This window comes from Triticum aestivum, chromosome 2B, assembly GCF_018294505.1.
Source record: "Triticum aestivum cultivar Chinese Spring chromosome 2B, IWGSC CS RefSeq v2.1, whole genome shotgun sequence".
Taxonomy (NCBI): domain Eukaryota; kingdom Viridiplantae; phylum Streptophyta; class Magnoliopsida; order Poales; family Poaceae; genus Triticum; species Triticum aestivum.
This window is the reverse complement of record NC_057798.1, coordinates 30,571,714-30,594,141: the sequence shown is the minus strand read 5'-3', so window position 1 is coordinate 30,594,141 and position 22,428 is coordinate 30,571,714. Positions and strand designations below refer to the sequence as shown.

The 22,428-nt window shown below is 48.5% G+C and overlaps 2 protein-coding genes across 2 annotated transcripts; both read left to right on the top strand.

The window, feature by feature from the left end:
• Positions 1 to 3,915: 3,915 nt before the first annotated feature.
• Positions 3,916 to 5,548, top strand: LOC123038843 (uncharacterized). The gene is made up of 3 exons (XM_044462274.1): positions 3,916 to 4,052; positions 4,169 to 4,271; positions 4,629 to 5,548. The coding sequence occupies exons 1-3, from the start codon at positions 3,916 to 3,918 to the stop codon at positions 5,538 to 5,540; spliced, it is 1,152 nt and encodes a 383-aa protein (XP_044318209.1). The 3' UTR covers positions 5,541 to 5,548.
• Positions 5,549 to 6,083: 535 nt separating this feature from the next.
• On the top strand, positions 6,084 to 6,977 carry LOC123040157 (uncharacterized). The gene has a single exon (XM_044463087.1). It carries the CDS (start codon positions 6,084 to 6,086, stop codon positions 6,975 to 6,977), a length of 894 nt encoding a protein of 297 aa, XP_044319022.1.
• The last annotated feature ends 15,451 nt before the right edge of the window (positions 6,978 to 22,428 follow it).

The following is a 22,428-nucleotide window of genomic DNA, read 5'->3' as shown; positions in this document are numbered from 1 at the left end:
TTTCAATTTGAAAGATAAGACAAGAATAGTTTCATTATGGTTGTTCTGAAGGAATGACAAGGCCATTGATGTTGTCAAGGTTAGTACAAGTACGTGCTTTATCCTATTAATACTTTTCAACACATACAACTTAGTCTTTGTGCTGGAAAAAGTTGAGCATGAGTATAAAGTTTCAGAATGTGATGGTCCTCTGTCTAAAAAAATTCTGATAGGACAAATACTGTGTCATTTCAATATCAGATTTTGGAGTTAATAGGAAGCATGTTTGGGGGAGAATTAAATTATAATGCATCCTATAGCTACCTAGATGAATTATCTCCATTAGTTCGGCTCTGTTGACTGCCTCTGTTAAATCATAATGCATGATACAAGCCTACTGTAGTTTGTCTTTGTTGATCACACATTCGACAATGTTGTAATGAAAATTTGCAAAAATATAGTTATCTCTCATGGATTGATATGTAAGCATAAGATTTTATTCATTAAAATCTTTCATTGTCTTTTTTAATTGTTCTCTCATGTCTCTATCTGATTAGGGTCGCCAGATTCGGTATAATCTTTCTCTTTGCTTTTACTTCGCGATTCTGCAGATGTATATTAGGATGTATATTAGAATGAACTGAACAATATCAGATCTTCACAATCAAGACAGCTGGATTGTGGATTGCCTAGGGCAGTGGCAATTCACAGAATGTATGATGTTCAATGGGAAGCTTATGAGACTACCAATGTTCAGTAGAGATTTCCATTGATCTTTAATATTATTTACACCTTCTTCATTTGTCCATGTGATTTGATTTTTTCCCACCCAAACAAACATTATTTTTAGTGAAAAATTTGCAGATGAAAATCTATATGAAACCATACAACTGTTTTAATAATTATGTGATGGAGTTCAAACGTGTGTTGCACGTGCAAGCTTACTAGTGTTGCTGAAATGACAGATAAAGTGGACGAATTCAGTCGATTTGCGCAACAGATTCGAATAAGTGGCGCCGATCAGCTCTCCATATGAGGCGGCGGTGCATCTAAAATCTACAGCGGCAACCAAGGCCATGTTCAAGACAAAATGCCCAGCAAAACTCGAGGCTTTATTTGCCTGGCGTCTCTGCTTTAATGCCAGGCTAAACACCATAGGTGAGCAGAGCTAGATTGACTAAAAAGACGAAATTTCTTGGGAGATAGTGGTCCCGTCTGCTCTCTGTGTGCCTCCGGTGATTACTAGGGATCGTCTTTGGAGGAATTTGCTCCTTTTTTAGTAGCGACCGCTGAACTAGCATCCTTTAATCTTCATTCATCTTTAATTAGACTAGCCACAATGGAGAGTAGCATACACTAGTAACATACACATATCCCTAGACTATGTCACTACCTTCATAATGGATAGTAAGGCTGGTCACAATGGGCAAGAACATAAGCTAGTAACTTCACACTTTCCTAGACTATGTTACTACCTCCATAGTGGGTAGGAACATCTATGTAGTGTCATGCAATGATGTATTTATTAGGTTATAGACTCATTGTTTCTTGGAGTGTGTGATGTTCCGGTAACTTAGCTAGTTACCACAAACACCTCTCTCTTCATTAAATACGTGCCACATAAGCAAAGTTGTATTGGAGTGTGTGATGTTACTCCTAAGTTCCTCCCCACTGTGACCAGCCTAACATAAGTATGGTAACATACAAAGTCTTATTTATTAGGTTATAGACTCATATTACATTGAGATATGTGATGTTATAGTAACTAGCTAAGTTACTCAAACTACCTCTCTCCTCATTAACTCATTGCCACATAATCAAATTTGCTGAGTTGGACTCGATATTACTGCTGAAGTTACTCCAATTATGGCTAGTCTTACTCCTTCCAATTCTTTGGGCAACGGAGAATGACTAGTACTACCTCCGTCTGGGTTTATTGGTCCCCATTGTATTTTGTGCCAAATTTTGACCATAGATTAAACTAATAAAACGTTCACGCATGTCACCAAACATTATATTTTTGAAAATTATGTTCAAATACGAATCCAATGAGATAATTTTTCTTGCCATGCATTAACATTTTGTTAGTTAAATTTTTAGTCAAAATTTACACAAACTACAAAGGGAACCTATAAACCAGGACCGAGGTAGTAGCATTTTTTGGGAGAAAAATTTCAACCTAAACTGGCACAATCTCCTGCCTACAAATCACGCCGTGCTTTCCCAGCGGTGATTGCGGCCATTTCGCTCGCGATTTAAAATCGTCGATAGGACCTGTAGAACCCTCAGTCTCATTACTCTCTTTGCCGAGTCGATGTGTTTTTGTTTCAAGAGCCTAAGAGAGAGAGAGAGAGATTTCATTAACTTGGCAGCAGTGTTTCTGCTTCTCTCTTTTGCAGTGAATTAATGTGTTTGACTTGTTGACAGAGGAATTTGCTAAAGGTAGAGACCGTGCTAATGCTGTGAGCAATCACCGTTTTGTAACTGGATTATGCTTTTTCTTTAAAAAAAATAGCTGCCCATGTTTCTTACCTTAAGGGAAGAAACTGAAGTAGAGTTCCTTCCAAGTTTTTACTTGGTGAAATTTTGGAAATTCTTCCGCTCATTCTATTTGCAAGCTGTCTCAACTAATTGCTCATTGGTAAGTGAAAATGTTGGTAGACCGATAAATGTTGATCACGACACTCAGGATATTTTTTTTTTTTGGAAAAGGAGGCCCACCCCCGGCTTCTGCATCTGAACGATGCGTGCGGCCATATTATTAAAAAGTTCGAATAAAAACATAAGCTCAATTCTAGTACAGCTCGCAAACGGAGCAAAAATAAAAATAAAAACTCATTGCCACAACCGGCAGGATAATAGGACTAGAACACTAGACGCCTATCCTATTATGAGACCGCCATCCAAACCAGTTGAATATAGCCCGTGCTATCATCTTGTACTGGTTGCACCCAGTAACCAAAGGCTCCTTGGAGTCTGTAGGAGTGAGTAAGGACCACGTACGGATCCACGCCGTAGCTCTGAAGATGACCTGCAAGAAGTTTAAAATATGTTGTCTGTTAAAGATCATATCATTCCTGCAGTTCCTTATAGCCCAAACAAGCGCACATATTTCAATCCGAATAAGAGACGTAGTAAATGATCTACTCCAGCTAGCCAAGTCCCAAATAACGCTTCAATGCTAACTAGAGGAATAATGTTATAGACTATATGAATCGTTCGTCAAAGTAATTTCGCAAGAGGTCAATCTATGAATAGGTGTTGTACTGTTTCGTTATGATCACAAAAACGATATCGTGCACTTCCTACCCAACCTTGCTTTACTAAATTATCTTTGGTGAGAATCACTTGCTTGTGGACAAACCACATGAAACATCTGATATGCAAGGGAACCTTAATTATCCAAATATGTATCGATCTTGGGATTGGGTCAGAATTAGTTAGATCCATATACATAGATTTGACCATAATCACTCCACTTCTGGTTAATTTTTAGTGAAAGGAATCAGGTAGGTTGGATAGTTGAATCTCCGTCAACCTCCGTACCAAATGTAGCCAGGAGTTCCAACGCTCCCCAACTAAAGATCTGCTAAACTATATATTTAAGGGTTCCTTCCTAGGACATGGTTCAGAACTTCACAAGACGTTGGCTTGACTAGCGTGAGGTTAATTAAATTTATGTTTCAGAGGTTGTCTTAGTGGCCAAAACATCATTTTCTGGTTCTCAAGACTGACGAGATATAGCCTGATACATAACTTGGTTAACTGACGGGATGACGTGCATTTATCTTTACCTTTGTATCCCTGTGTATCTTTAAACACAGCAAGCAAAGAATATGATGATGGCTGCGTGTGGTGTGTGTGAAGCAAGGAATTCACAGCTCTTATTTAGAGAGACAAAGCACAAAGAAAAAGCACGCAAAGCAGACGCAAGGCATGCCAGCTCATAATGCTAGCAAAGCTACATCCATATTCCTTCTACTCGAGGCACATGTCTGCAGCCAACTTCCAGTTTCTACCTCCCCGATCTATTTTGCTTCTGTAGGCTTCTGCCAGCACCACAATTTATCAAGGTACCAACCTGAATCATTTTGTATACATATCTGCAGATTAGTTAATCCCTTCTCCAAATATGTACGAGTCATTAATTCTTTTACAAGGAATGATGTTAACTTGTTCAAATGTGTAGGAAAGGAAGGAATTTTTCACATGGAGCTGCTGCCCTTGTCGCTAAGCAAGAACTAGATCATAGCCAAAAAGGAAGATTGGTCCGATTCGTCATGCCTCCAGAGGTAATCCGTGACTCATCTTGATCTTCAGTGATTAATGCTGCAGTTTGTGTTCTACTTCGGTTTCTTTAGCTACTGAGCGTAACTTGGATCTTGATTTTTTAGTGATGGTACAGTCAAGAATATAAATGCACTTAATTGTTTACACACTTGATTGGTGATTATGCAGTTATCACTCACTTCCATGCTTTTATATGCACCACTTGGTCCTTGCTTTATTTTGTATCAATAAGTTATGTCTTAATTGATTTACGGTTTTTCATAGTTATGATGCACATTGTAGTTTGAAATTAAAGAGTTTCAGCAAGAAAGCTAAAAATGGCGAACCTCATTTGGTGTTATTATTGTTGAACACTGCAGAAGATAGAGATCAAGCCAAAAAACATCGATGCTGCAGCAGGAGAGATACTTGGTGTTTTGGAGGACACAAGCAAAGGAAATCTGATCTACTTCAAGGGCTGGGAGGGATTTGGAGCATCGGCTATTCTCAATCTGGTAGCTCAACGCCTGAAATCATCAACAAGACAGAACAAGTTTGATATAGTTATCCATGTGGATTGCTCGGTATGGAAAAGCATGAGAGCCCTGCAAAAGGCAATCGCGGAGGAGTTGGAGCTTCCGCATTCAGTAATGGCCATCTTTGATCGGTGTGAGGAGGACGACGACTTCAGTGGGATAGACCAAGGCTCCAGAGGGGTGATAGAAGATATCAGAAGGGAAATCTTCAGAAAACTTGTTAACAGTATATTTGTGGTAGTTTTTCACAACGGGACCAGAAGGTACATTGATTTGTATGATTGCGGTGTCCCAATAACAAAATTTTTGAGTAACATGATGTTGTGGACCTGGCACGGGAGGTTTCGGGTCGATCTCGATCGAATACTAGAAGATGGGGAACAGGGAAAGATGAAGAGTCAGACAGATGTTCTCTTATATGCTTCTCCGCAACTTGAAGATGAGGAAATACGAGATCTACTGCGTGAAGAGGCTTTGGAGGTCGCCAGGTGTGCGGGCATTGTTAAGCCCGATGATATAAGCCACAAGATAGTCATGGAGTGCCTCATATACATGACAAAAATTGCTACGGACTTGAAGACACATGCACCAAACTATTGGATCTGTGATGGTATTATACAGGGCCAAGACAATGCATCAGCATGGGATATTGGCAATTCTCTGCACAGAAACATGTGCTTGGATGTTGAGCTAACATATAATGAGGAAACAGCTCCCATGCTACAGGTGTCGGGTGATTTACTTGTTAACCGCTAGAATTTCACCACCCACAAACAACTCCTTAAGGATAAGACTCATGTGCTGCCTCCTCAGGTGACATCATTCTTCCTTTTTGCACATGAACCACCAACAAATAGAACATCAATATTGCCAGTTGGCATCTTCCAACATTCACGAAGCAGCAAGCTGCGTGTGTTACATCTGTTTCATTGCACCTTCAGCTTTGCATCTCCTCCCTTCGTTCATTGTGTCCAACTAAGATTGCTCCATCTGGACCATTGCACAAATATCACAGACGATGAGGAGCATCCAAGCCACAATGAGAACATACCATGTTTCCAGAAGTTATGGGTGCTGGTTTTGAGGTATACAGATTGGTATTGGCTTCTATCGGAAAAGATGATGAGTTTAATGACTAACCTGAGGGAGTTGAATGTGGAGGGAGTCAAGCATTGGAGCATAAGTGATTTGTGTGGTGATATTCCTAGCCTTGTCGTACTTCGAGTAACAACCAACTAAGTCACAATTCATTCACAAGACATCATCAAAAATAGTGATGCATCAGTCCTCAACTTGTCCATGGCAAGTCTCCTGAAGACAGTCATCCTTGAGAGTTGTGCTGAATTGGAACAAGTCACCCCTTTCATGTTACCCCCATTGCTTGAGTCATTTAGCTTCATCAACAGTGGTGCTACTGCTGCCAAGATATCTTGTATCTCCTTTCGGGGTTGTTCTCAGTTGAAGAATATACTTCTCAGAGGAAATTTGGGGCGCCTGGGGGAGCTGGACCTCTCGGACACGGCAGTGAAAACCCTTGACCTCACAGAAGTGGAAGCACCAAACCTCAAGCGTCTCATGATGTTGGGCTGTGAGAACCTCTGTGCAATATTATGGCCATCGAAAGATAAAAGGACATGGGTTTTGGAGAAGTTGCACATCAGCACCGTCCAATCTGCATCAAATAGCCAGAATGATTGGCAAGAAATGACCAAGGAGGCTAGTGTTGCTGCAGGATCATCATCCATCCTTGCTTTTGGGGCTTCACCACAAGGCATCGGTCGAACTGCATCTTTTGAGTTTAAGTGGTACATTTCTGTAGTGGACCCAAGGCTCATGTGGTCGCTTCTTCCCTTTCAACAATATATTGAGAGAAACTATGTATACATGGAGACTGATTCATCTTCTGCAAGTGGAGTTTCTGTTGGTGATCGCGAAGTTCCTCAAGGCATCGGGAGCCAGCGGCAGACTGATCAATACTTATATGCAAGAGATGTCTTTCAAGATCACCCGCAAGCTGTCAGTGCTATTGAAGGTGTGATCGACTGGATGTGGCCTTGCCCACGTACTCCTACTCCATATCCTCAATCCTGGTACTTTCACATGCAAGATGAAGAGAAGATGGAGAGAGGATCGTTACAGCAACAACACAACACTCAGAGGATTAGAACCAGTGTTGCCTTAGCCCCTGTTTGATGTGTGATAATGCAGGTATGTTGTATGTGCATGATAGCTCGTCCACCACTTGCATTCCATGCTCACAAGGTGCAGAATGGCGCTGCCTTCAATGGTGCCGAGTTGAGAGGTGCCCCAAGCTATGCTCTGTCTTCGCTACTTCCCAACAAAGTGATGACCAGACCGTCTTTTGGTCTATGTCTACATTCTGGGCATCCCAGCTCCCTATGGCGTGCTACATCTGGAACTGGAGTACAACATCCCAACCAAGCGGAAGATACTTCAAAAACCTAATATTGTTGCACCTGGACTATTACCCCAGGCTCATACATGTACTTCCCTTGTCTGAGCATATGTACACCCTGCCTAGCCTGTAGACGCTTGAGATCGTTTGCTGCGATGATCTGAAGGAAGTCTTCCCTTTGGACCCTAAGCGCCAACTGAAGAAGGAGATTATAAGATTTCCCAACCTAAGAAGGATCCACCTATACCAGCTCTACACTCTAATGTGTAATGTCAAGACACACCAATGTGTCTAATTTGGGCACGCTGTACTAAACAATACAATGAATATGGCTGTCATCTTGGCCATTTGACTTGAAAGCCATGAATGTTCATACACGATAGCCTGTTTTGTGAAGGAATTTTTTACAGATTAGTTATATTGAAAGTTTGGTATTTTGCACCCTGAGATTTGTACTTGCTTCACAAAAATCACCCATTTTTGACACTTAGAAATAAAATTTGTTTCTTTTACAAAAAAGTAGGAAACTCTATTTGGCAACATTGTTTCTAATGTCAAGATGCACCTATCTGTCCAATTTGGGTACATTTTAATAAACTATGGAATGAATATGACCATCACCTTGGTCCTTTAACTTGAAAGCCATGAATGTTCATACACGATAGCCCGTTTTGTGAATGATTTTTATTTAAAATTTATTATATTGAAGGTTTGGTATTTTTTTCTCGCAACTAGTACACATAAAAGGACTCCATGCGAAAGGATTGCATTTTTTAAACTTGTATTCTTTTTCTTTCATTTTTTCCAACACGTGGTCAAAATTTTCAACATGGCTATTCATCACAAGGGGTTGAATCTCACAAAACTCTAAGTGGTTCTCCCATATAATGACTAATTGTGTATCTAGAAATATTTTTTGCTATTTTTTATGACTGAGATATCACACACTTAAAGTTCAATTTTGAATTACTTTCGGGAAATTGACATAAAGTCATTTAAATATGCGAAAGTAGCTAGAAAACTAGAAAATCCATAAAACTTGGGAATTGTGCATTAAATATGGTCTACTTACTGTGATAATTATGGTGGTGCCATTTTGCACCCTCATTTTTGTAGTTGCTTCACAAAAAACACCCAGTTTTGACACTTAGAAAATGAAAATTGATTTTTTGCACAAAAAAGAAAACTCTATTTAGCAACATTGTTTGTAATGTTAAGATGCACCTTTGTGTCTAATTTGGGAACATTATAATAAACGCATGTTGGGGTGGCTGCCGGAACCCCCCTCGTGTGGCTTCCCGGCCAAGAGCTCATCCCCGGCGGTCTACGGCGTTGACAGGCACCGAGAGGGGGTAGGGCACGGTGAATACCTGCTTCTACGTGTTACTATAGGTCAGTGCGAGGCATCAGACCAATATGAGGCCATCCTGTCGGGGATATACCCCGTGGCGTAACCCGGCCGAAAGTATAACCCGGCCAGACTGGACGACTCACTAAGTGACCCACCCGAGCCTGGAGTCTCATGGGTGACCCGGCGTGTGGGTCAGAGGAACGACAAAACCCGGTGGCCCAGAAGGCAGTTTACGGAAGGCCGGTTCATGTTATGGTGGGCCGGTTTATGAGGAAAGCACAAGGAATATTCTCCTACAAAGGAAGCAAGACTAGGACTCCACTTGTAATAGAGTAATCCTAATCCAACTAGGACTAGTCATGTAAACCGCCCCTCCAACATATATAAGGAGGGGCAGGGCTCCCCAAAGAGGGAGGAGGACAAGAAACAATATCTAGGGCTAGACACAAAGGGAGAGCCGGCTTACTGCGACGACTCTCTCATGATCATAATGAGACCTAGACACAAACAGCATGTAGGGTTATACCGGATGATGTTTCCCGGGGCTCGAAGCTGTCTAAACCCTTGTCTTGTGTCGCGTCTCTCGATTCCGATCAACCCCTCTCAAGCTACTACATAGATGCGCTGACCTTACGACTAAGTCCTTTTCACGAGGACATCTGCCGTGACGATTCCACGACAGTTGGTGCCCACCGTGGGGCTCGCGCACGGTGGTGTTGAGTTCTTAAAGGGAATTTTTTAAGGGATCGAGAAGTGTGCAATTCATCGGATGAAGAGGATTTAAGAAATTAGGGTTACGGTCTGTCCGCTGCCGCCGTCACACGATTTATTTAGCCAGTTTTCGAGAAGGTTATGGCCGGCCGGATCAAGCAAGAGTCGGTGCGGAAGAATCAACGACAACTCTAAAATTCTTCAATGGAGATCGGAGAAAAGTTTGTTTGTGCCGCCACGGACGATCTCTACAGTTTTTGTTCGATCTGCATTGGCTGTCAAAAGCATGCTAGCAATCTACAGATGATTCTACCCGCATGTAATTGCCAATGAGAGTAGCCGACAGGGAGTCGAACAGGCGACTTGGAGCTGCTGACCTCGTCGCGCAAGTTGAAAAGCAGGCGTTTGGATCGGTTGTTGCGGTTTCAATCTGATTTGCAAAAAAAGTGTGTGTGTGGGGGGGGGGGGGGGGACCGTTAGTGGTCCGCTGCTGGCTGGTCCCTCTGCCCCGCTCCGCGAGGACTTCTCGTCGATCCGACAATCCGGCTGCTGCTGCTGCTTCCCATGAATCCAAAGGCGTACTGCTACCCTGTGGCACGGAGAAATTCATTACATACACGCACATGAAGGACAACGCTGCTACAAAGCCACGCAAAGACAAAAATTTAGATGCTGGCATGCTTTCGCGCTATATGCACATTACATGGAGCTTCTCAAAAAAAAAAAAAAAAGGAGGAAATTTGTCTCTGCCGCGGCTGGCTACTTCCTCGCCTCCACCACTGCTATTGCTGCGGTCTGCTTCAACCCGCCGTCCCGCGGCTTCTACCTCTGCTACTGCTCCTCTTGCCGGCGTGCCAAGCCGCCAAGCCTGATCGAGGGAAGCCGGTAGTATAAGTTCAGTGTACAAGAGAACATGCTGAGGTTAACTATCATCATCATCGAACAAACTCCATGGTCAACATGCCAGGTTGAATCCGGCTGGCATTAGCAATAGTTTGGCTCTCACATGTGCAGAAACATCTGATATTGTTTTAAAGGTGTGAGGCCACACCGAATTGAGCAAACCATGGCAAGCACGGTGCAGGCCATGAGAGAAAAAATCAAACCGGCACACTACGCTATATTCATTGCACACCATTGGCATCTTGCGACGCAGCTGCTGGCGCGTCTTGCCGCCTCTGCGTGGCCGCGTTGACCCGGCCACAGCCGTGTTTCTCCGGCCCGCCTTGCGGGCCTGCCGCCTCGTCCTGAGCTGCTGCAGCTTGTGCCGCCTTCGAGCCCTCATCGAGCCGCCCTCGGCAGCTGCCGCGGCGCATCTCTGCTGGCTCAACCTCGCCGTCGCCTCCGCCTATGCTCCGCCACAGGTTGCCCTTGCTTGACTCCACTTCAAGCCGGCCCGCGACCTCGCCGCACGCATGTTTGATCGCGCCGGTCTCGCAGTCGCTTGTGCCGATATTCTAGAGCCGCCCCCGCGGCCTTACCGGCGGGCCAAGCAGCCCCGTCTTTGCGGCCTCTTCCGTTTTACGCTTACTCCATTGCTGTGAGCCGCCCGACACCTCCGCGCCGCGCCAGGCTCTTGCGCCGGACGCCCTCCTCCACGCGGCTGTGATGCCGCGATTTTCTCATGCTACTGTACAACCTCAATTGGTTGCGCTGTTGACCTGCTGCTGGCCATATCCATGGATTACGCTCGAGAAGTTCAAAGCAATGATGTCACAAACACAGTACAAATGTGGAATCGATGGGCTGCTGCCGGTACTGTTTTTTGTGTGTTAAACTGATATAAAGTTTTTGCCATACGGATCAAAGATTTGCAGTATTAACTACACCCATGAGGAGCTATCAATCATCTGCTACCAAAAGCAAACGAGGACCAAAGAAAATGGTTTGACTGACCACGGCAAGATCATGCTGCAACAGTGCTATTCCATCAGGGCAATTATTCACTCCAAAAAAGATGTTATACCATGGATATGGAGCACATGACGACGCTGACATTCGTTTTTTACCGAAAAAGGCTTTCGCCCCGCTTTATAGATAAAGCACACCGCCACAAAACACATAACCCCAACAGGTTCAGACACACACACCCAAGTAGCACAACAAAGTCATAAGGTACTGCTGAGGGCACAGCTCAACAAGCCCAAAGAAACAGAAAAGGAAACCGGGCGAGGCCGGGCGAGAGACCCACGCAGGGGACTAGTCAGGCTCCGGCGGAGGGGGCGGCGGCAGCGGCGACAGGCGGACGGCCATCGAGCGGAGGTCGGCGATGAAGGCGGAGATGGCGTCGCGCTCCAGGAGACGGCTAAGCGGCCGCCAAAGCTGCAGGAAACCCGAGAATTTGTAGAGAGCGTCAGTAGCACGAAGAAGCGGAGTGCGCTCAATCACAAGCTTATTACGAACAGTCCAAAGAGTCCAGGCTAGGGTCCCAACCTCCAGCCACCTAATGTGGCGGGAGGACGGGGGGGGGGGGGGGACGCTTGGAGTTCAGCAAAAAGGTCGGGGAAGTTGGTGTGAGTCCAATTTCCGCCGACAAGCTCGCGAAAACAGCTCCAGAGGAACTGGGCAGAGGTGCAAGCGAAGAAGATGTGGTTAGAGTTCTCGGGGACGGCACAGAGGGGGCAGAGACCAGAACCCGGGCCATTACGCTTGCGGACCTCCACACCGGAGGGGATCCGTCCCCGGATCCACTGCCACATGAAGATACGGATCTTCAGAGGGAGGCGGACGGACCAAATCATTGAGAGGGGGGGAGGGGCGGCGGAGGGGGCAATGGCCGCATAGAGCGATTTGGTAGAGAACTGGCCAGACGGCTCCAAATGCCATCGAACACGGTCTTGGACGCCGTCAACCAGCGGCTCATGAAGAGCGACGCACTCAAGAAGCTCACGCCAGGCGGCGGATTCCGCAGGCCCAAATGGTCGACGGAAAGCGAGGCGCCCCAAGTCAAATAGGGCCCTATCAACAGAGATCATGGGGTCGACAGAGATAGCAAAGAGAATGGGGAAGCGAGCCGCAAAGGGGGCGTCACCGGCCCAACGGTCATACCAGAATAACATCGAACGGCCAGATCCTACCGAGATAGAGGTACCAATGCGGAGCACAGGGAGGAGCTGGACAAGGGACTGCCAGAACTGAGAGCCACCCGACTTCTGGCAGAAGGCAAGGGGTTGGCCGCGCAGGTATTTATTCCGGATAATGTCCAGCCAGAGGCCCCCGTGGCCCTGCGAGATGCGCCACAGCCATCGGGAGAGGAGGGCAATATTCATCCGTTTGGAGCACATGATCCCCAAACCCCCCTGCTCCCTCGGCTTGCAGATGTTAGGCCAGCTGACCATGTGATACTTCTGCTTGCCGTGCTCCCCAGCCCAATAGAAGCGGGACTGGATTTTGGCGATCTCCTTATGAAGAGAATCGTGAAGGCTGTAGAGACTCATAAGAAATAAGAGGAGACTGGAGAGGGAGGAGTTGATAAGAATAGTCCTGGCCGCCTTGGACAACCACCTCCCCTGCCAAGGCTCGCATCTAGTCTGGAGCTTGGTCACGGAGGGGCGAAGATCGGCGGCCAGGAGGCGCGAGTGACTGATGGGCGTCCCCAGATAGGTAGAAGGAAACGAGCCCAAGCGGCAATTGAGTCTATTGGCAATGGCCACTCACTCCTCGGGAGAGTATCCCATCACCATAACATCGCTCTTATCAAAATTGATCTTGAGGCCCGACATCTGCTGAAAGCAAAGGAGGAGGAATTTGAGATTGGCGATGTCCATCTCCGAGCCTTCGACCATGATGATCGTGTCGTCCGCATACTGGAGGATGGAGATCCCCGCGTCCCCGGAGAGATGGGGGCGATGCCTCGGAGGTGGCCCGCAGCTTTCGCCTTATCGAGAATGGAAGCCAAAGCGTCCACGACCATGTTGAAGAGGAACGGGGAGAAGGGGTCGCCTTGGCGCACCCCACAAAGGGTAGGGAAGAAGGGACCAATTTCGCCATTAATATTGACCGCCGTGCGACCGCAAGAGACCATTTGCATGACTCTCGTGATCCACCGGTCGTCAAATCCCTTGCGCAGAAGGACTTCCCGAAGGAAGGGCCAGCTAACCGTGTCATAAGCTTTGTGAAAATCGATCTTCAGAAAGACCGCCTTCAGGTGTTTGACCCGGACCTCATGAAGAACCTCGTGCAGGACCAAGACCCCATCAAGGATGAACCGGCCCTGAATGAACGCCGACTGATTAGGGTGAGTGATCCGGTCGGCCAGCAGGGTCACCCTATTGGCGTACCCTTTGGCCAAGATCCGGAAGATCACGTTTATGACCGTAGTCAGGCGGAACTGGCGGATGTCAGTCGCCCTAGGGACCTTGGGAATGAGGGAGATGGTCCCAAAGTTGAGGCGGCCAAGGTCGATCGAGCCCACGAAGAATTCCTCGAAAATGGCCATGATCTCGGGTTTGACCACGCTCCAGAAGGTTTGGAAGAAGAGAACCGGGAGGCCGTCCGGGCCCGGCGCCGAGGAGGGATTCATACCCTTGATAGCCTCCCAGACCTCTTGTTCAGAGAAGGAGGCCGTCAAGGTGGCATTGTCTTCATCAGAGACTAGACGGTCGCCGGTCCAGCAGTCAAAGGCAAGAGAGAGGCCGCTCCGAGGAGCGGGGGAGAAGAGGGAGCGATAGAAGCCATCAACATGGGCGCGGATATCGCGGGGATCTTGAAGGAGAGTGGCTCCCTCCCAAAGGCAGGAGATGGTGTTGCGTCTACGGCGCCCATTTGCGATCGCCTGGAAGTAGGCCGTATTCGCATCCCCCTTCAAGACCCAACGCGGGGCGCCCCGAATGCGCCAATAAGCCTCCTCATCAGAGTAAATCACGGAGAGCTGGTCCTCGAGGTCATAACGGGACATCCACTCGTCAGGAGAGAGACCGATCGCATCAGCCCTGAAGTCGAGGGCCTGGATCGCCGACAGGAGAGCCTTCTTCCGTTCCCTGGAGTCTCTTCCCAGGTTGGCTCCCCACCCCTTCATAAATTGTCGGGCACGCTTCGCACAGAAGTGCCACGCATCTATGGCGGAAGGGGGGCGGGGGTGGGGATGGCCACGAGCCTCGATCCAACGAGCACTGACGGCGTCGGAGAATCCGGCCTGGGAGAGCCAGAAAGCCTCAAAACGGAACCGAGGGGGAATCGGGGGGCGCTCATCCGCGGAGGAGAGAAGCAGGGGAACGTGGTCAGACCCAATCCGGGTGACGGCACGAAGAGAGGCTAAGGGGCACCGGAGGTCCCACTCGGGGGAAACTAGGACCCTGTCCAAGACGGAGAGGGTCGGGGAGGCTTGGCGGTTGGTCCAAGTAAAACGAGCCCCAACCCGATCAAGCTCCCTGAGGGCAAGGTCGGCAATGAAGTCGTTAAACATGTTCATCCGGGCAAAACTAACATTGCCATTGTTCTTGTCTTCCGCACACGCAACAGGTTGAAGTCCCCCCCCCGACAACTACGGGGAGGGAGGCGGCCGAGATTTTCCGGTGAAGTTCCTCCAGGAAGGAGGCCGACCTACTATGGTCAGCCGGACCATAGACGATGATGATCTCCCATTTGAAATTGAGAGATCTCTCAAAGACCTCCATGCTGACGAAGAATTCGCCCCGGTCCATGCTGCCCACCTCAAAGGTGGCATCCTTCACGCCTAGGAGGATGCCACCCGAGTGGCCTGCACTCCCACTAGAAGGGAGCCAGTGCCACGCAAATAGGTGAGAGCTCAGCCGGTCGAGCTCAGGGAGCGCAAAGTCCCGGCGCATGGTCTCCTGCACGGCCACTAGGTCGATGCGTTCCTCTCGCAAGTACTCCACTAACTGGCGGCGTCGGCCATCATGGCCGAAGCCGCGGATGTTCCAGAATAGGGCACGCATCAAGGAGCCATTGGGGGGCTGCTTGACCCCAAGACACGAGACGCGCTGAGAGCGCGGAGGGCCGCCGTGCGGGAGCGGGTGCGACCCCGGATCACCAGCTCGGCCCCCGAAGGGCGGGGGGCCGTCTGCCGCATCCGAGGAGGGGGGGAGGGGTCTCTAGGGGGCACCTGGGCCGGGGGAGGGGGAGCCGCAAGGGCCGCTCGGGCCTCTGCCAGTTTCCCATCCAGAATCTCCCGGGCCCGAATGGCCTCAATCTGGGTGAGGGGGGGACCCACCTCCCCACGGAAGATGATCGCGGAATCGGCGGCCACTTGGGCGAGATGGCCCAAAGGGACAGATTCAAGAGCAGAGAAGGAGCAAGACGAAGCAGAAGTAGAAGGGGGGGCGGAGGGCGTACCTGGCTCCAGGTTGCGGGCGGCAGCGCGAAGCTCAGCCCGCTCGGAGATGGGGAGCGCCGGGCGGCCCTCGGGGTGAGCGGCGTCCAACCGAGCACTCCTGCGTCCGGCGACCACCGGGGAAGAGGCCGACCGGCTGCGGCGGGAGTAGGCGGCAGACCGAGGAGGGGGAGGTTGGGCCGCCAGGGGGGTGATGATCTGGGCCGCCACCTCCCCAGAGGGCGACGAGGGGGGGGGGGCACCAATCCCGGCCCAGCACAGCCGACGGGGCTCACTGTCGAGGGGGTGGGAGCGACCCGAGGGGGGGAGATCGCACCCGAGGCCGTAGAGCAAGGCGGGGCCGAGGGAGCGTCAGGCGGCGAGGAGATGATGGAGGCTGGGGAGGCGAGGCCGGAGGGGGGGGGCGTCCGCAGGAGACGGCGACCCACCCTCAGGGGCCGCCGGCGCGGAGGGGATGGGGCCGCCGGTCGGGTCGACAGGAGCCACCTCCGGAGCCGGGGGAGAGACGGGGGAGCGCGGAGAGGAGGCCGGGCAGACCACCAGGCCGACACTGGAGATGTCGCTCCCCTCGGACGATGACCCGTCAGGGATCGGGGGGTCATCAGCGGAGGGGCCTGGGGCGGCCTGGCGGCCCTTGCCCCCCGGAGCCGGAGGGGGGGGGGGGCGAGGGAGGAGGAGAGCGGGAGTCCTCGGACTCCCCCTCAATGGAATCGGCCACAGACACACCGTCACGCACCGACTTATCCTCTGAAGTGTACGTCAGCACCATCATGCACCGGCGTCTGCGTCCGCTTACTGATGGAACAGGTGTGCATAAGTTGCCACCCATGCAGCTTAATCTACATCAACCCACCGGAGCCGCGTTGAGCCGCCCTTGCCGCTTTGAGCCGCCGGGGTTATATTAAGTCGCCGGTTTGCCTGAGCCGCCGGAACTATATTGAGTCGCTGGTCTGTCTGAGCTACCTCTGTCGCGATAAACGGGTCATCCGTCGTCCAAATAAATCAGGTGATATTCATCCAAGTTTGTTTTATTAGCACATGTTGTTTTTGTCAAAGAACAAATTTGTCTTTGCCTTGGTCTGCAATATTGTTTATGTAGGGCAATATTTATGACATATTATACCGCGGAAATGGAGGCATGCCAACATCTTTGGGCATAGACGGTCGTCGTTACTTAACGGACTCCCGCACCGGCTCACAACGCCGTGGTCGTCTCCCTCGATCACACCGGCTTACAACAAGGAGGACAACTTGCCCGTCCGCACCGGCTTACAACGCCACGGCCGGTTTATCTGTCTGTGCCACCTCAGATGTTGCAGTCGTCTTTACCCACTAGTGCAGAACCGGCCTTTAGTGCCGGTTCGTAACGGCCTTTAGTACCGGTTCGTCACGAACCGGCGCAAAAGTGCGAACACGTGGCACGAGCCAGGTCCGTGTGCGCGTAGGGCTTTAGTACCGGTTGGTAACACCAACCGGTACTAAATGTTTGGGTGTTTTTTTTTATTTTCCATTCCATTTTTTTTGTTTGCTGGTATTTCACGATACTACAAATTGTACACGTTATGCATATATATAAATAGATTTTCTTGTACATATAGAACCGTATATATATATATGTGTATATATATATATATATGTATATATATATATATATATATATATATATATATATATATATATATCATCGAATGTCTCACAACCAACATCATTATTCACACATACACATGTATATACATATATAATTTCTCCTACATATGTTGCCTTGGTGCCTCCGGAGCACGATGACAAGTGGTTCATGGGGGCGGTAGCGGGTAATAGTATTCTTCTTTGGGATTTATGACCTGGTCGAGCAAAAATCCGGCTATTTCCTCTTGAAGTGCTAGTATGCGGTCCGATGGTAGGAGCTTATCCCGCACCTCCTGAACTGTTAAGAAGGAGATCAATATGCATGTGTGTTAGTAGTGTGACTAGATATCGATAATGGTGTAAATAGTATTCTGACAAACGTACCCAGTCCTGTCTATCAGATCTGCTCCTTTCGGACGTCATCATGTGAATTTTGTCGCAAACGTAGAATGCACACTGATTATTCCCCGGCGCCTGCTTCAGGGCCTTTACGAGAATGGAATTAAATCAGATAATGATTAATCAAGCAATATAATTAATTAATGATATTGAAACAAGAATTAAAGAGATGCATGGTAGTTAGCTAGTACTACTTAATTACTTACATTTGGTCGATGCCAAAACAACTTTTGTTTCCATTCGCCTGGAGTCACCTTGATGAACTTTGCCCATGCCCTGCCCGCCGGCAAAGAAAATTAATAAAGGGGTTATTAAATAGTTCATATCAGGAAATGACGAACTAATAATAGGTCGAGATATATATAGTTAATAATGATTGAAATTACCTATTATCGCTTGCGCCGCCTGTTCTCCCAGCTGGGGAACGGTTTTCCCGCATTTTTTGCCAGCTGCTTGTTGGCTCGAGCTCGAGCTCGCTTCCTTCTGTAGCCATGCTTGATGTAGCTTCCTGATTTGACGCTCATAGTCTGAGTCAACAGGCTTGGGAGTTGGTGCTCTAGCCATATGAATGAAGTGGTCAATCGTTTTTTGAGGCACTTTCTCCTTTGGCGACGGTGCCGGTTTCGGTCCAAAATGGGCGTCCACTTGGGCCTGCACTATGGCTGCGTTTTGCTCCTCGGTCATGTCGCAAGGCCTCTGAGGAAGAGGAGCGAGGCTTGGACCATATTTATATCGCTTGTCTCCGTATGTACTTCCTGAACTACCTTGACTCGTACCGCTACACACCAAAGCTGCGACATGTCTCTTCTGTGATTGCTGAGACGGCGGAGACGGCTGACGTGGAGTTGGACCAGGAGAAGTGGCCTGACGATGTGCCGGACTTGAAGCAGGAGGTGTGGCCTGACACGGTGCCGGATTTGAAACCGGCGGAGGAGGTGGCGGACTTCGAGGAGGAGTCGTCTCACGCGTTCGTGGACTTGGAGGAGCGGGAGTCTGCTGACTCGGTGACGGACTTCGAGGAGTCGGCAGACGACGCGGTGTCGGTGGACTTCGAAAGATGATGCAATCCTTTCTCCATAGGATGATACGATGTATGGCCTCTTCCAGTGTGCGCTCGTCTTCACCTCCAGGAATGTCAAGCGTTAGCCCCGAATATGGGTCCACCACTTCATCAACCATGACACGAGCATAGCCCTCTGTAATCGGGATGCAATGGTAGGTTGCTTCGGGGGTCACTGGAAAAGCAACGCCGTCCGCCACCTTCATGGATATGTTCTTCATTTTGGAGTGTAGCTCACAGTTAGTGTTCTCTATGATATCATCCACAGGGTATGTATCCAGCAGTGTGTCGTCCGGGGCAGAACCAACGCTGCTTCTCGGCATGGATGGGACGGTGCTATCCAATGCTGGACGATCATCCGCTTGCTGCTGTCGCTGCTGAGACCCCCTTTCCTGGCTAAGTGAGCCGATCTGCTGCTGCTGCTGCTGCTGCTGGAATTTGAGTGCTAGGTCCGCGTGCCTTGCTTCTAGGCCTTGAAGGCGTTCTGCGTCCTGCTTCCTCTGCTCCTCCTCCAGATTCCTCTTCTTCTCCTCCTCCATCTTCTTTCTTGCACGGGACCTGTAGTCGTCATTCCAGTCTGAAAAGCCCTCATACCAGGGAATAACACCCATGCCTCGTGTTCTTCCCGGGTGTTCAGGATTTCCCAGGGCGCGCGTAAGCTCGTCGTTCTCTCTGTTGGGCGTGAACACCCTCACTCGAACTTCTTCTATTGTGTCAAGTATATTTTGTTCGGCTCCTTTTAGACTTGGCTTCTTCGAAACCAGGCCTGTCTTCGGGTCCAACGCCCCCCATGCGCATAGAACCAAGTTCTGCACCTGGGGGGCCAGCTCCTAGTAATCGGAGTGACCCCTGCACCCTGCATCTCTTGCTCAGACTTATCCCACTTAGGCAATCCCACCGCGTAGCCACCTGGACCCAGCCTATGGAACTGCGTCTTTTTTGCGGCATTTGCCTTGTTTTTCATCGACCGTTCCTTAGATAATTCTGAATCCTTGAAGGTCACGAAATCGTCCCAGTGTTCTCTTTGCTTCTCCAGTGTTCCCTTGAAATCTGGAGTCTTCCTTTCATTAGCGAGGTAGTTGGCCCATACAGTTTTCTTGTGGGTGTTGAAAGCAATCTCCATCTTCTTAAGAGCAGCGACCTTGACTTTCTCCACATCTGCTTTAGTGAAATGACCTGGTAGGGTGAAATGTTCCATTAAAGATTTCACCAGGTCTTTTTTGGCTCTGTCATCGACCCAAGTAACACCTGGACGTTTAGTCTTTGGCTCTTTCCATTCTTGAATGGAGACCGGGAGTTTGTCCTTCACAAGAACTCCGCACTGACGAGTCCACTTGTCCGCAGCATTCTTAGGCGTGAGGGGTTCGCCACTAAGTTTGGTGGATTCGATGTGGTACTTTACACCATCCTTCAACAATCTGCCCGGGCCTCACTTTGTCTTGCTGTCTGTAGAAGCAGATTTGCTCGATCCGGAGGGCTGAAAGAAGAAAGATCGATTCGTTAATATATCTTCAATAAAACAACATGTGATGATCACCAGGATGCATGCTTATATAAATATATACCTCACCAGAAGTCTTTGTTATTTGAAGATCAGCATTGTCTGTGTCATCACTAACATTGTCTGTGTCATCATAATCATAGATCATGACTTCATCAGCTCGGTCGTCGAGATCGAATATCTTTTCATCACCCTCTCCGGTATTGTTGAGATATTGGGAGCCATCATCTTCATTCAGATCATCTAGGAACAATTCCTCTTCTCTCTCTCTGCCGGCATTGTCCGCCATAGCTTTTACTTTACTAATTAATACAGAAGAAATATAAAACAATTTAGTATTCAAATTACAATGCATGGATGCAATTAATCAATAAGGAAAAACTTAATCTCTGATACATCGTCTCGAATATATAATCTCGAATACATCATCGTCTTAATATATATAATCTCGAATACATCGTCTCGAATATTATATATCGAATACATCACTGGCTAGGTACCTAATAAAGATCGAGTACTACAGAAGAATCTAGGGCGCCACTTGCGGTTCCTCGGGCGCGGGCGGTGCACACCCAAAGAGAAGGAACCATCACAGGATCATATCTCCGGTCATCTCCCCAAAGAACCCGCCAAGTAGTGGAGAACCTGACGTCGTCCATAGCAGCCATGTAGCGATGGACGTGCTCATCTTCCTCCCTGACACGGTGACGCACCTCCTCCGGCGGGGCCGGCTGCCTCTGCACCGAATGTGGCCCACGCGAACGCTACCAAAGAAGATCAGGGTCGACGACGGGACCCAAGGTCGGGTTCCTCACCAAGCGGCGCGCCCCTCCAGGTAGCACCTCCCAGTGCCAGCCCGGCGGAGCCCAGTCCCGGACATGGGTCCTCTGAAGCAGGACGTCGTCGTGAACGTGTCGACGACGAGGATGCGGGCCGGGCATATCGTCGAGAACAAATACTATATGCCCGCAACAAGTAACATTTTTTAAATTATTGGATTGTGATAACGAAAATTCTATATATATGCAAATTCTAACAATTTGACATTAATCTAATTCATCTAACTAAAACTAATTCTAAATTTTCCTGATTATATAACTAACATTTCTATAACAATTCTAATATTTATATAACTAAAAAATAGAAAAATTGCTAACATTTCTATAAATATTTCTATAACTAAAAAACAGAAAACATTTATAACATTTCTATATAACTAACATTTCTAATATTTATATAACTAAAAAACAGAATAATTTCCTAACATTTCTATAACTAAAAAACAGAAAAATTTTAACAAACAAACTAATAATGTGTGTGTGTGTGTGTGTAGTGGACATGGCGGCCGGGGTAGGACACCGGCGAGGCGACGACGGGGCGGCGACGACGGGGCGGCGACGACGACGGGGCGGGGCAGCCGGGGCGACGGGGCGGGGCGGGGCGCGGCGACGGGGACGATGGGGCGGGGATGGCCAGGGTGGCGACATCGACGGGGGCGACGACGAGGGGCGGGGGCGGCGACGTCGATGAGGACGGCATCGATCGGGGCAGTGCGGCGCGACGGAGGAAGGAAACAGAGGGAAAGTGAATTTTTTTAAGTGTTGTATATATAGAATGGACCTTTAGTACCGGTTGGAGCCACCAACCGGTACTAAAGGTCTGTTTTGGCCAGGCCAAGCGGCGGGAAGCGCACCCCCTTTAGTACCGGGTGGTGGCTCCAACCAGTACTAAATGGGGGGGGGGGGTCTTTAGTACCGGTTGGAGCCACGACCCGGTACTAAAGGGGGTGCGCTGGATCCAGGCGGTGCGCAAGTTTAGTCCCACCTCGCTACCCGAGGGGCTACCGCACTGGTTTATAAGCCCCAGTGCGGTAGCTCTCTCGAGCTCCTCTCCTAAGCAGGCCTACTGGGCCTACCTGTCCTCTTCTGCCCTGTGGGCCTACTGGGCCTTTGCGGGCCTGCATCCTGGCCCAACTAAAGGTTGTGTTCCTAGTCGTATGTAAGCCGCTTTGGCCTAGTAGGCGGGCTTTTTTATTTTCTTAATTTTTTCGCTTTATTTATTTTTGTTTTATTTATTTTTGAGTTGTTTTTTGTTGTATTTAGAGTTTCTTTGTGAATATTTTTGCTTTAGGTACAAAAAATTACAAACTTTTTGTTAGTGCCGGTAGTTTTCAATTTTGAATAGTTTAAATTTTGAATTATTTGAAATTTGTGTGAATCACTAGTTTGTGAATAACTTAACTTTGAAAAAAGTTTTTTCAGTGATTCTTTTTTCCTATGTTTAATATT

Excerpts from the sequence above, each read along its gene's own strand:
- LOC123038843 (XM_044462274.1), top strand. The coding sequence starts at position 3,916 with ATGCCAGCTCATAATGCTAGCAAAGCTACATCCATATTCCTTCTACTC. Across the intron at positions 4,053-4,168 it reads CAGCACCACAATTTATCAAG|GAAAGGAAGGAATTTTTCAC; the intron begins GTACCAACCTGA and ends TCAAATGTGTAG. Across the intron at positions 4,272-4,628 it reads GATTCGTCATGCCTCCAGAG|AAGATAGAGATCAAGCCAAA; the intron begins GTAATCCGTGAC and ends TGAACACTGCAG.
- LOC123040157 (XM_044463087.1), top strand. The coding sequence starts at position 6,084 with ATGGCAAGTCTCCTGAAGACAGTCATCCTTGAGAGTTGTGCTGAATTG.